Source organism: Mauremys reevesii, linkage group 4 (assembly GCF_016161935.1).
Source record: "Mauremys reevesii isolate NIE-2019 linkage group 4, ASM1616193v1, whole genome shotgun sequence".
NCBI lineage: Eukaryota > Metazoa > Chordata > Testudines > Geoemydidae > Mauremys > Mauremys reevesii.
Genome location: NC_052626.1, coordinates 67,513,944 through 67,527,066, shown reverse-complemented (window position 1 = coordinate 67,527,066; position 13,123 = coordinate 67,513,944). Strand labels below are relative to the sequence as shown.

The window sequence follows — 13,123 nt, the reverse complement described above, 5'->3', positions numbered from 1 at the left end:
AGTCTCTGGAAAACATCCCCCACTGGGATGGGTCCTTCAGTCCTTTGTGCAGAGCTTCAGTTTGTAGCAAAGTCCCTCCAGAGGTCAGAAGCAGGATTGAAGACCAGATGGAGATGAGGCCTTAGCCTTATATAGACTTTTCCAGGTGTAAGAATCCCTTTGTCTTCACTGTGGAAATTTACAGCAAAAATATGGAGTCTGGAGTCACATGGGCCCGTCCCTGCATACTTTGCTGAGTCACAAGGCGTGTCTGCCTTCTCTCCATGGGTCAATTGTGTAGCTGATGGCTCTTTAATGGGCCATCAACCCAGCTATGCAGGGCTGACATCAGCTTGTCTGGGACACTTCCCAGAGGCAGAGCATAAAACAAAGTATAGACATTACAGAGCCAATACTTATAACTTCAACTACAAAATTATACACAGACATACAGACAGCATAATCATAACCAGCAACCCAGAACCTGGTCTTAGACACCTTATATGACCCCCTTTACTTAGGATTTGGTGCCACTACAGGACCTTGGTTGCAACCCATGTTCTATATGGTCCCCATTTATATCAATAACGTCACAAGGTTCCCCAGGAATGGGAAGAGGAGGCGGGGCAGGAGCTGGAGCAGCTCTCCCCACTGCACACTGGCTTCCTGACAATGGGGCAGGCGATGGCATTGGCCATGATTGCGTCTCTGCGGGGGTGAGAGGGGGAGGGATTTGCGTCAGCAGTGGGCGTAGCTGTTCCTCACTGGCTGCCGCCTGCCACGAGGGGCGCGGCTGCAGGGGCAGCTCAAGTAGTCACCTGGCACCTCATTGCATGTGCTGGGGCCATGCTCTGGCAGTGGGGGTGAAGAGGTTAATGCTGTCTGGGCTGTCCCCACCTTCCTGCCCCCCTGCACACAGCTGTGTGCCCTGTCCAGCAGGCTGAGAGCAATGGGCAGGGGCAGGGCTTAGATCTCTGCTTCGGTTCTGCCCGGCTGCAGGTTGATGCAGCATCTCGGTGCTGGCCTGGACTGTGCAGCCGCAGTGCAGACGGCTGTGGTGGGAGGGTCTCTTGCCCCCAGCGGGGCAGGACTGGCAGGCTCCTCTGCACTGTGGCCGCTGGGTTCAGAGGCGCTTTGGTGCCAGCAGGCTCTAGTCTCCCGTCCATGCCATTTGCAGGATGTTGTTTCTCGGTGAAGCGCAGCGATCTCTGCCCCAGCCGGTGAGTGCTGGTGGGGTCACAGCAGACAGCTGCAGGCTACACTAAGTCCCTGCCTGCTGGTATGGGAGAAGGCAGCACCAACTCCTTCCACCACCCCCTGGCCTGTTCTCATCTGCCACCCGCCAGCTGGAGCCCCCGCAGGTGTTTCCATGTCCTGGGAGCCTGAGGGCAATATTAGCACATCAGTCCCGCCTCAGACCCCAAATCCTCATGTGTCTCTTCTCTTAGCAAAATGAAGCTACCGGTGCGGATCCTGACACAACCCAGCCTGCTCGCCACCTGCTTCTCCAGCATCTTCTCCCTGCCTCCAGCACACACCATGGAGGAGGTGGAGGCTGCTCTCTACACCAAAGTAAGCCCCAAACCGGCCATGTTGAGCTGTCCCAAACTGAGTGGGAATCCTGCCACTTGCTCGTGTACTGTCCCCTGGGTTACCTGGCACTGGCATAAGAGTGTAATGATCACAGCTCCCCGACAGGACTTCAGCTCAGGACCTGCAGCACCAAAGCACAGGCCCCAAAGCACAGGCCCAGATAAAGGAGTAACTCCCTCCTAGGGTAGCAGTAGTAGGCATTTATCCTTCACATGCACTGACAATTAGTGGGGAACAGACACTCCCTTCACAAGCACATTCATCCCCCATGCGTGGCTGGGGGCACAGGCCTGAGATCGGCTGCTTCAGGTGCACATAGGCCAGGGGAGCCGAAACTTGCCTGGAAATCTGCCCTCCAAATGTGGAGTCCTGTCTGACTCTCCCAGTGGGATAGACTGTGTGCAGTGGGCTTTTTGGGGAGAGCAAAGACAGGTGGGGTCCTGTTGCCAAGAGGAGTTTGTAGTAGGTCCCCTGCGGATACAAGTGAGTGGGTGAGCTGTAATACCAGGGGCTGCTATGACCTGGGGGGTGTCACACGCCAGGGCATTGGTTCATCACCTGGCTGGGTAACTCCACTTGCTCTGGTTTCTCCTCTGCTCTGCATGCAGACTTTGAAAACCATGGATGAGATGCTGAAGGCCTTGGTGTGCGAGGATCAGGAGCCCAACCTTCTGGTGCTGCAAATCATCTTGAAGGTCTGGAGGCGTGGGGGCAGGAAGGGGACTAGTCCTGTAGCTGGGGTGGGGCTCAGGGACCAAGGCTCTGTTTAATCCCAAGCATGGGATACCCCCGTGCCTTCGGCTCCTCAGAGTACGTTCTCTACAAAGGTTCTTGGGCTGGAGGGCCAAGTGCCCCCACTATATCTGAAAAAGTCTGTATGGGGTGGGGTGGTGGAGCGTGGGCGGGATCTGCTGTGTTCTCCACTGAGCCCTCATGTGAACCTGGCATTCCTTTGTGTTCACCATGGGCCCCACCAACCTGGCCAAAGCCCGGAGCTAGATTCCCCCAACATTCTAGTTCTGGGGCCACAGGAAGTAGATTCTGTGGGTGGTTTGTGCTCCCAAAAGAGGGAAATGTCCTTAACAGAGATTCGGTCTCCTCGATCCCAGAACCTGGGAAGAGGGAATCACAGAAGTGCAGGGCTGGAAGGGATCTCAAGAGGTCATCTACTCCACCCCCTGCACTGAGGTAGGGCCAAGCATTCCTAGACTGTCCCTGTTGAGTGTTTGTCCAGCCTGTTTTTTAAAACCTCCATGATGGGGAGTCCACCACTTCCCTAGGTCACCTGTCCCAGTGCTTAGCCACCCTTAGACTTTTCCTAATATTTAACTTAAATCTCCCTTGCTGCAGATTAAGCTCATTACTTCTTGTCCTACCTCCAGGGGACATGGAGAACAATTTGTCACCATCCTCTGTATAACAGCCCTTAACGTATTTGAAGACTGTTACAGGTGCCCCCTCCGTCTTCTCAAGATGAAACATGCCCAATTCCTTCAACCTTTCTTCACAGGTCAGGTTTTCTAAACTGCTGATCATTTTTGTCGCTGTCCTCTGGACTGGCCCCAGTTTGTTCACATCTTTCTTAAAGCGTGGTGCCTGCAACTGGACACAGAGCTCCAAGCTAACACAATTCAGAATGGCATTTCCCTTTTTCACAACAGCATCACACTGTTGATTCATATTCAGTGTGAGATCCATGATAAGCCCCAGATCCTTTTCTGCAGTACTGCCACCTAGCCGGTTATCCCCCACTTTGTTTTTATGCATTTTTCCTTCCTAAGTGTGTTACGTCACATTTGTTTTGACTGAATTTTATCTTGTTGACTTCAGACCAACTCTCCAATTTAGCAAGCTGATTTTGAATTCTAATCTGTCCTCCAAAGTGCTTGCAACCGCTCCCAGCTTGGTGTCATCCGCAAACTTTACAAGCATCCTTTCTTTTCCGTTAACCAAGTTCTTAATGAAAATATTGATTAGTACTGACCAGGCACCCCTGGGGACCTCACTTGAGACACCCTCCCACTTTGCCAGCGAGTCAGTGATAACTCCTCTTTGAGTACGATCTTTCCATCAGTTGGGCGCCCACCTTATAGTAATCTCATCTGGATCAGACTGGCTTAGTTTGCTTAGGAGAATGTCTTGTGGGACTGTGTCAAAAGCCTTACTAAACTTCATATACATCATCATATACTGCCTGCCTCCATCCACTAGGCAAGAAACCCTGTCAAAGAAGGAAATTAGATTGGTTTGGCATGGTGCTATTTGTTATTACCCTATTATCTCCTCTAGATTCTTACAAACTGTTTAATAACTTGTTCAGTATCTTTCTGGGTACCAAAGTTAGGCTGACAGGTCTATAATTCCTTGGGGCCTCCTTGTTCCCCTTTCTGAAGACAGGTTCTGTGTCTGCCCTTCTCCAGTCCTTTGGGACCTCAACCCTCCTAAAGGTTCAGCGATTTCTTTGCCTAGCTCCATCTAGGGTGAATATCATGAGGCTCTGCCAACTTGAATACATCTAACTGACCTCAATTGTCTTTTACCTGTTCTCTCCCTAGTCTAGCCTGTATTCCTGCCCCCTTGTTGTTAATATTGTGTTAAGCATCTAGTCGTCATTAACCTTTTTAGTGAAAACTAAAGCAAAAAAGGCATTAAACACCTTGGCTTTGTCTGTGTCATCCATTCTTTGCTCTCCTTCCCTGCTGAGTAGTAGCTCCACACTTTCCTTTGTCTTTCTCTTGCTCCTAATGCATTTATAGAGCTGCTTCTGATTGTCTTTTATGTCCCCTGACAGTTAGAACTCATTTCTGCCTTTGCCTTGCTGATTTTCTCCCTATGTGCTTGGACTATTTTTTGGTACTTCTCCTTAGCAATTTGTCCCAATTTGTTTCTCTCAGGTCCTGCTCCCTTGGACCACATCCAGGGAGGTACATGAGCGGCTGAGGGCAGTGGGAAGGATCAGGTGGCTGATGGAATTCATGGGGTCTCAGTGCAAATTCCAGGTGAGCAGCCTGTGACCCTGGCCACCTCCTAACTACACTGAACAGCCTTGCGGTGCAGCATGCCCTGGCATGGAAAATGCAGGCCTAGAATAGTGACTCAGCAAGATCCTCAGTAGGAGTCCAATCTAACGAGCCCTGATGTCGATGGGTCTTTCCTCTGACTCCAGTGGGCTTTGGGTCGAGTTCCATCATTCTGTCTCTAAGGACTCTCCCCGCTGTTCCCCTAGCACCAAAGTCTGCTCTGCAGGGTCAATGCATTTACACAGGATTGCCCTGACAGCAGCCTCCGAACCCAGGTGTCTGTTCACCCCCTTTGTCAGACGCCTGTGGGATGCCTTGGCATCAGCTTCTGCCAGGCTGCCAGATGAACGCCCCTTGCTCTGCATGCTCAGGGCCATTGAGCTGCTCCAGATGCTCCATCCCCCCTATGGAAGGGCCTCCCCTCCGGCAGCTGGACGGGGGCGCTCGGATGATGTGCCCCCAGAGGCTGGGGCAGCAGAACAGAAGGAGGGAGGTGGGAGGGGACACAGTGAAAGGGATGGGCGGGGCCAAAGGCAGCCAGAGAACTGGGGAGTGGGAGTGGGGAGGCTGTGCAGACCCCGGGAGAGGAGGGCAAGGGGCTTGGTGCCAGGTGGGGAAGAGCAGGGAGCCAGTGCAGGGGCTGCAGGATGGGAGACGAGAGGACAAGGCTGCAGGAGAGAGCCGGCAGGAGAGAGCAGGCAGGCTGGGGGCGGCGCGGAAAGGGAGGGCTCTGGGGAGCTCCAGGATGGAGTGAGAGAGGCAGGAGGCAGAGCAGAGGAGTCCAAGGTGACTCCAAGCTCCTGGGCCTGAGGTCAAAGAAGGGAGGGGGATGGGAGAAGGGGCTGGGATTAGGAACTTGCCCTTGAGATGGAGACTGGACGTTAGTTCATTCGTTACCTGGGTCCCCACTCGGGGGTAACGTTTGCTGACTTTGCTGCCCAGATTTCTCCGTCCCTGCTGAGCTTTCCTCAGCCCCTGGTGATGGGCCCCACAGCTCCTCCTGCTCTCATTGTCCCCAGTCTCTCTGCGGTGGCCTCTGCCTCCCCCTGTTCTAACCCACTGCTAGGGCAATGCCAGGGGGACTCACTGCGCTAGGTCTGCAGGGGCGAGTGACTCCCTTTGCTCCTTCTCTCCGTCAGGAAGTGGAGGAGTTCAGAGTCCTGGGCCAGCTGGTGGGGTGTCTCACTCTGTGCTGTGTGGAGCAGGAGCAGGAGATCTGGCAATCGGCTGTGGAGGGACTTCACCACCTCTTCTCCTTCATGCAGCTGCTAAAATGTAAGAGCACTGGAGACCCTTGTCCTTCCTAAATACACTGACATGGGGTTTCCAACATGGAAAACATATTTATTGAACACTTCCACCTTTTCTGCAACCTTTTAAACAGTCTCCATCTAGTAATGAGCCTACACCACTGCTACGATTTCTTTTGTTCCTAATTCACTTTTTTTAAAGAAACCCTCCTTAGTCCTGCAAGCCATGGAGTTTCCCCCGATGTCTTTAGCTTCCTCTATCTGTATTCTACTCTTCATAACTCACATAAGAATGGACATACTGAGTCAGACCAATGGTTCATCTAGCCCAATATTGTGTCTTCAGATAGTGGCCAGTGCTTCATGTTTCAGAGGGAATGAACTGAAGAGGGAAATTCTGAGTGATCCATCCCCTGACATGCAGTCCCAGTTTCTGGTAGTCAGAGGTTTAGGGACATGCAGAGTATGGGGTTACATGCCCTGATTATCTTGAATCCAATTATAATTTTAGCCTTCACAACATCCCACGGCAACAATTTCCACAGGTTGCCTGTGCATTGTGTGCACAGATACCTTCTTTTGTTTGTTTTTAACTTGCTGCCTATTCATTTCATAAAGTGACCCCTAGTTCTCCTGTTATGTGCAGGAGTAAATAACACTTCCCTAGTCACTTTCTTCATACCAGTCATGATTTTATAGACTTCTATCATATCCCCCCTTAGTCATCTCTTGTCTAAACGAAATAGTCCCAGGTCTCTACTACAGACCTATATTGTTATAACTATATTGCTCAGGGGTGTGAAAAATCCACACCCCTGTCGGCAGGAGCACCTCTCCCACTCACCTAGCCAGCGCCTCTCGGGGAGGTGGATTAAGAGCTTCTTTGCATAGGAGCATCTTCACTTAAACGCTACAGCGCCAGTGCAGCTACGGCGATACAGTGTTTGAAGTGTACCCTTGTCCCCCATCTTTTTTATCTCTCCTCATATGGAAGCTGTTCCATCCCCCTAATCATTTTTGTTGCCCTTCTCTGCACCTTTTACAATTCTGGTATATCTGTTTTGAGATGGGGCGACCAGAACTGCAGGCAGTATTCAAGGTTTCGGCGCATCATAGATTTATATAGAACCAGTGATGAGCTGCCAAAATCTTAACAACCGGTTCCCTATAAAAAGTTCTGATTTAAGGGAGGGAAGCAGAGGAGAGTCTGGGGGCCCCTGCAGGGCCTGGGGCAAATTGCCCCACTTGCCCTCCCCCCCGCAGCCCTGGAGCTCGTAGTCTCCCCCGTACCTTACCTTGCCGGCATCTCAAAGCAGCAGGACGACTCAGGAGCTCAGCTGAGCTGCCCAGCTGCTGGCCACGCTGAAGCTCTGCAGGGGGCCGGGAGGAGACATCCTCGTGGGGCCGGGAGGAGACATCCTCGTGGGGCCAGGGGGCCGTGGCAAATTGCCCCACTTGCCGCCCCGGAGCTCGCAGCCCCCCGCCCCTTACCTTGCTGGCAGCCCAGAGCTCAGCTGAGCTGCACAGCTGCTGGCCATGCTGCGGCTCTGCGAGGTGGGGGAAGCGGGGGAGAGCCCGGGGGAGACATCCTCGTGGGGCCGAGGGGCCGGGGCAAATTTCCCTACTTGCCCCACCCTGCAGCCCCGGAGCTCGCAGCCCCCCGTCCCCTTACCTTGCCGGCAGCCCAGAGCTCAGCTGAGCTGCCCAGCTGCTGGCCATGCTGCGGCTCTGCGGGGTGGGGGAAGCGGGGGAGAGCCCGGGGGAGACATCCTCGTGGGGCCGGGGGCCCCTGCAGGGCCTGGGCCAATTGCCCCACTTGCCCCTTCCCCTTCCCTCCCCTCTGGCTAGCCCTGGAGCTTGCAGCAGCCCCCTCTCCCATCCCACTTGCCGGGCTACTCAAAAAGCGGCAGCAGGACGACTCCCAAGCTCAGCTGAGCTGCCCAGCTGGCGCCGGCAGCTGGCCACGCTGCAGCTGGGGGGAAGCGGGGGAGGGTCCAGGGGAACCTCAGCCTCCCCAGCTGGGAATCCTGGGAGCAACAGGATGGTCCCGCCCATGGACCGGAGTTCTTTGCCCACCCCCTGGCCCTTTAACAACCGGTTCTCCACGGAGGTCTAATTTTAGCAACCGGTTCTTGGGAACCTGTGGGAAACGGCTCCAGCTCACCACTGTATAGAACCATTATGATATTTTTCTGTTTTATTATCTATCCTTTTCCTAATGGTTCCCAACATTCTGTTTGCTTTTTTAACTGCCGCTGCACATTGACTGGATGTTTTCAGAGAACTATTTACGATAACTCCAAAATCTCTTTCTTGAGTGGTCATTTCAACCCCATAATTTTGTATGTATAGTTGGGATTATGATTTCCAATGTGCATTACTTTGCATTTATCAATATTGAATTTCATCTGCCATTTTCTTGCCCAGTCCTCATTTTTTTAGATCCCTTTGTAGCTCTTCGCAGGCTGCTTTGGATTTAACTATCTTGAGTCATTTTGTATCATCTGCAAATTTTGCCACCTCACTGGTTACCCCTTTTTCTGGATCATTTATGACTATGTTGAACTACACTGGTCTCAACACAGATCCTTGGGGGACCACGTTATTTACCTCTCTCCACTGTGAAAACTGGCCATTTATTCCTGTCCTTTGCTTCCTATCTTTTAACCACTGACTCATGAAAGAACCTCCCCTCTTATCCCGTGACAGCTTCCTTAGGTTAAGAGCCTTTGGTGAGGGACCCTGTCAAAGGCTTTCTGAAAGTCCAAGTACACTATATCCATTGGATCACCCTTCTCCACATCCTTGTTGACCCCTTCAAAGAATTCTAGTAGACTGGTGAGGCATGATTTCCCTTTATAAAAGGCATGTTGGCTCTGCCTCAACAAATTGTGTTCACCGACGCATCTGATAATTCTGTTCTTTCCTATAGTTTCAACAATTTGCCTGGTACTGAAGTCAGGCTTACCAGGGATCACATCTGGAGACTTTTTTAAAATTCACTCTCACATTAGCTATCTCATACAGAGGCCGATTTAAACGCTAGGTTACATACCACAGCACTGCACATAAGTCTGTCTGGATGTCTCGTGATAGCTGCAACCTTTGCACCAGGCAGGCAATTTACCATGCGGTTCTCCCAGTCATCACAAACCCAACTGTTTATGTGTCTATTGATTGAATCCCCCATTGCTATTTCCTGGCTTCTCTTTGTAAGTGGGATTCCCACCTCAGGAGGGGTAGCCTCAGTGTGAGAGGACATTATGACTTCATCTGGAAGGTGGGTCCCAACTATGGGATCGTCTCCCTCTGCCCCAGCTCGATGTTCTCCTTCCCCGAAACTTTCACCCTCCTCAGCAGCACAGAGGCTGTCAGACTGGGAGTGGGACTACTCTACTGCATCCCTAAAAGTCTCCTCTATGTACCTCACTGTCTCCCTTGGCTCCACCAGTTCAGCCCCTCTGGTCTCCTGGTCTCCGAGGGCCAGTAGCTCCTTGGGCCAAATGCCCACATATGCTACCTACCCACAGGGCTGGTAATCGTACATGCTGCATTCAGTGCAATCAACTGGAGAGCCCCACGCTGCTGCTGCCCTTCTGCCTGATTTATTTTTACTCTTCCAGGGAGGTTAGTTTGTTTAGTTTGGGGGAGGGATGGGGGAACAGGTTATTGGCCTGAGTTTACAGTATGTTTGTTAGATGTACTTGTCTCTCACACACCCTCTCTAAACTTCCTTGCAAAACTCCCGTTTGCTAACCGAAGGTCTGATTTATATTGCCTGTTGTCTGTTTCCCCTCCCTGGGTCAGCCAAAATGCTGGTGAAGCACGGCGCAGAGTATCGGCAGATCCTCAAGGACAGTCAAACTGAGAGAGCCTTCTGGGTCACCAACATCAGCAATATCACATCGGTAACTACAGTCAGTGCTTCCTGGGATTGTTGTGCCCAGAGTTATCAGGAGTCAGAAATTAACACCCTAGGAGTCAGGGGGAAGGGACAGACCCAGGATGTGACTAACCCCATCCAGCTGGGACAGAGACCTGCCTATGGCCCACTCCACCTCAAAGAATAATAGACCTCAGGAAATTATCTAGTCCAACCCCTTACTCAAAGCAGGACCAACCCAACTAAATCATCCCAGCCAGGGCTTTGTCAAGCCTGACCTTAAAAACCTCTAAGGATGGAGATTCCACCACCTTCCTAGGTAACCCATTCCAGTGCTTCACCACCCTCCTAGTGAAATAGTGTTTCCTAATATCCAACCTAAACCTCCCCCACTGCAACTTGAGACCATTGCTCCTTGTTCTCTCATCTGCCACCACTGAGAACAGCCGAGCTCCATCCTCTTTGGAACCCCCCTGCAGGTAGTGAAGGCTGCTATCAAGTCATGTGCCCCAGCCCCCGCATCATTTTCCTTGCCCTCTGCTGGACTCTCTCTGATTTGTCCACATCCTTTCTCTTGTATGGGGCCCAAAACTGGACGCAATACTCCAGATGTGACCTCACCAGTGCCCAATAGAGGGGAATAATCACTTCCCTCCATCTGCAGGCAATGCTTCTACTAATGCAGCCCAATATTCCTGCCTACATGACACACCGCAAGATGCACTGGGGCTCATCCAAACCTGATCCCAGCTCCTTGTCAGGTTTGCTGGGAGCTTCCTCAGAGATTAATGCAATAAAAGGCATCATTGCATCTGCGTACGAGCACCAGCCCCTGCTGAGCACTAGAGAGTGTATCCGTGCTGCGCAGTATTGTGCCCCCGTGCACTGCCACGCTGGCCTCTGCCATGCATGACAGCTTCCAATTGCTGGCTGGGTACTGTGCTGCCCAGGTGCAGTAAGCCAGGCCTGTCCCGGTAGAGTGGGGTTTGCCTGCACTCCTGGCCGGGCCAGTCCTGGCTGCTTGGCCGCTGACCAGATCCGCGCTGGGCAGCAAAAGGGGTTTCACTAGCAGTTTGTTTCAGCTGTTTGGGAAGTACTTCAACCCATCCGAGAGCATGGACTTCCTCCTCGTTGCTATCGACGGCGTGAGAGACTCCAGCGTCCATGACACAGTGACGGCCAGGAACATGCTGCATAAGATCCTGGAGGTTCCCGGCCTAGGCTTGGTGAGGGTAAGAGCTGCAGTGAGAACACCGTGCTGGGGGAGCCCATCCGTGGGAGACTCTGTCTCTGGGTGCTAGGCATTATTGGGGGCAGTTCTCTGAACTGTGAAATGCAGGGGTCAGTCTAGGTCAGGGGTCAACAACCTTTCAGAAGTGGTGTGCGAGTCTTCCTTTATTCACTCTAATTTAAGGTTTCACGTGTCAGTCATACATTTTAATGTTTGTAGAAAATCTCTTTCTATAAGTCTATAATAAATAACTAAATATTGTTGTATATAAAGTAAATAAGTTTTTTAAATTTTTAGAAGCTTCATTTAAAATGAAATTAAAATGCAGATCTCCCTGGACCGGTGGCCAGGCCCGGCAGTGTGAGTGCCACTGAAAATCAGCTCACGTGCCACCTTCAGCACACATGCCATAGGTTGCCTACCCTGGTCTAGGTGATCACCATGACCGCTTGTGGCCTTGCAGTCTATGAATCGATAGGCTGGGAACTGGTGCTGTGTTCTAGGCCTGGGGCTGGTGAAGAGGTTCTGGGAGGGCAGATGTCTCTCAGGTGCAGCAGGTCCTTGGCTCCCCAATCAATAGCCGTGCGAGAAGCCAAGGCCCCACCTCCCCATTTTCCTTCCAGGTGTCAGAGGCTGTGAGGAGCATTCATAAGCACCTGGACTCCATCAGCGAGCCACTTGCCCGGCAGGAGCTGCTCAGGGCCCTTCTCCTGCTGGGTTCCCAGTTCAGCGAGGAGGTGGTCGGAACCCTGCTGGGCTGCTCACTGTCATGTGACAGGTACGGGCTGCGGCTACCACCACTTGCACTCTGGGTCCCCGGACTGGTCCCGCTGCCAGAGACAGGGGAGTGCAGAACCCTCCAGAGATCTCCTGCTCCCTGCAGAGCTACTGCTTCTCCTGGAGGGTTTTGCAGGCTGGCTTGCCCTGGACACAGGCCAATCTGCAAAACCCTGTACGGCATCCCTCGGCCTCTCCTGTGGCTGACACTCAGACCTGGCTCCATGTAGCCTGCACCAGCCAACGGGGTCCTTGCAGGAGCAGGAGGGCAACAAAGGGCCGGCCGGTGAGGGGAGACCCAGCAGGCGTGCCAGTGCTGAGGGGTGCAGGAGGCTGGCAGGGCTCTGATCGGGTGCCACTGGCTCTCTCCCTTTGCAGTGTTGCTGCGGAGATGTGGAAGATGCTGACATCCCAGCCCAAGAGCACAGAAAAGATCCTTAGGGAGCTGGTCAGCAGGCTGCAGGGGCAGGCTCCACGACGGCATCAGCTCTCTCAGAGACCGGCCGGCGTCGCCTCCTTGGCCGTAAGTACCAGCCCCTGCAGCAAGGGAAGGAGTGCTGTGTGTCCCCATCATGGCCTGAGGGGGTCTCTCAGTCTCCCACGGGGTATAGTCATTGGGCCAAAGAGAGAGAGAGTGTGACTTTAGCCAGTGCTATATTCGAGCTGGAACACGCCGAAACGCTCTCCTGGTGCTATTCAGCAGCACTCATAGAATCACAGGGTGAGAAGGGATCGCAAAGTCAGCTCGTCCAGCCCCCTGCAACAATGCAGGACTTCTTGTTTCTAACCCACCCTGGACAGATGGCTCCAGCCTTCTTCTGAAAACCTCCAGCGAAAGAGTTTCCACAAGCTCCCTAGGCATCTTTCCCATCGTCCTACTCTTCTTACAGTTAGGAAGTTTTTCCTGAGGCTTAATCTACATCTGCTGTGCTGTAGTTTGACCCCATCACCTCCTGTCCTACCCTCCGTAGCAAGAGAGAACAACTTTTCTCTATCTTTTTTTATGGCAGCCTTCCAAGTATCTGAAGACCATTATCTAGTCCCCCCTTAATCTCCTCCTTTCCAAACAAAACATAGCCAGTTCCTTCAGCCTTTTTTTCTTATGGCTTGTGTTCCATCCCTCTAATCACCTTTGTCACTCGCCTCTGGATCCTTTCCAGTTTCTCCACATCCTTTCTAGACATTGGTGACCAAAACTGGACACCGTACTCCAGCTGAGGCCTAAGCAGCACTGAGTAGAGTGGTACTATCGCCTCCCATGACTTGCATGCTATACCCAGGGGCGGCTCTAGTAATTTCGCTGCCCCAAGCAGGGCGGCACGCCGCGGGGGGCGCTCTGGCGGTCGCTGGTCCGCGGCTCCAGTGGACCTGCTGCAGACGTGCCTGCGGA

General features: G+C 52.6%; 1 protein-coding gene across 1 annotated transcript in view; it reads left to right on the top strand.

Annotated features, from left to right (window-relative positions):
* Positions 1–13,123, top strand: part of LOC120403399 (maestro heat-like repeat-containing protein family member 7) — a 37,538-nt gene that overhangs the window by 13,086 nt on the left and 11,329 nt on the right. Inside the window, exons 6-13 of the mRNA XM_039534444.1 lie at positions 1,428–1,551; positions 2,181–2,267; positions 4,467–4,571; positions 5,732–5,867; positions 9,650–9,750; positions 10,808–10,957; positions 11,580–11,734; positions 12,112–12,256. Coding sequence (XP_039390378.1) covers positions 1,428–1,551; positions 2,181–2,267; positions 4,467–4,571; positions 5,732–5,867; positions 9,650–9,750; positions 10,808–10,957; positions 11,580–11,734; positions 12,112–12,256 — 1,003 coding nt within the window. The remainder of the gene's footprint in view (positions 1–1,427; positions 1,552–2,180; positions 2,268–4,466; positions 4,572–5,731; positions 5,868–9,649; positions 9,751–10,807; positions 10,958–11,579; positions 11,735–12,111; positions 12,257–13,123) is intronic.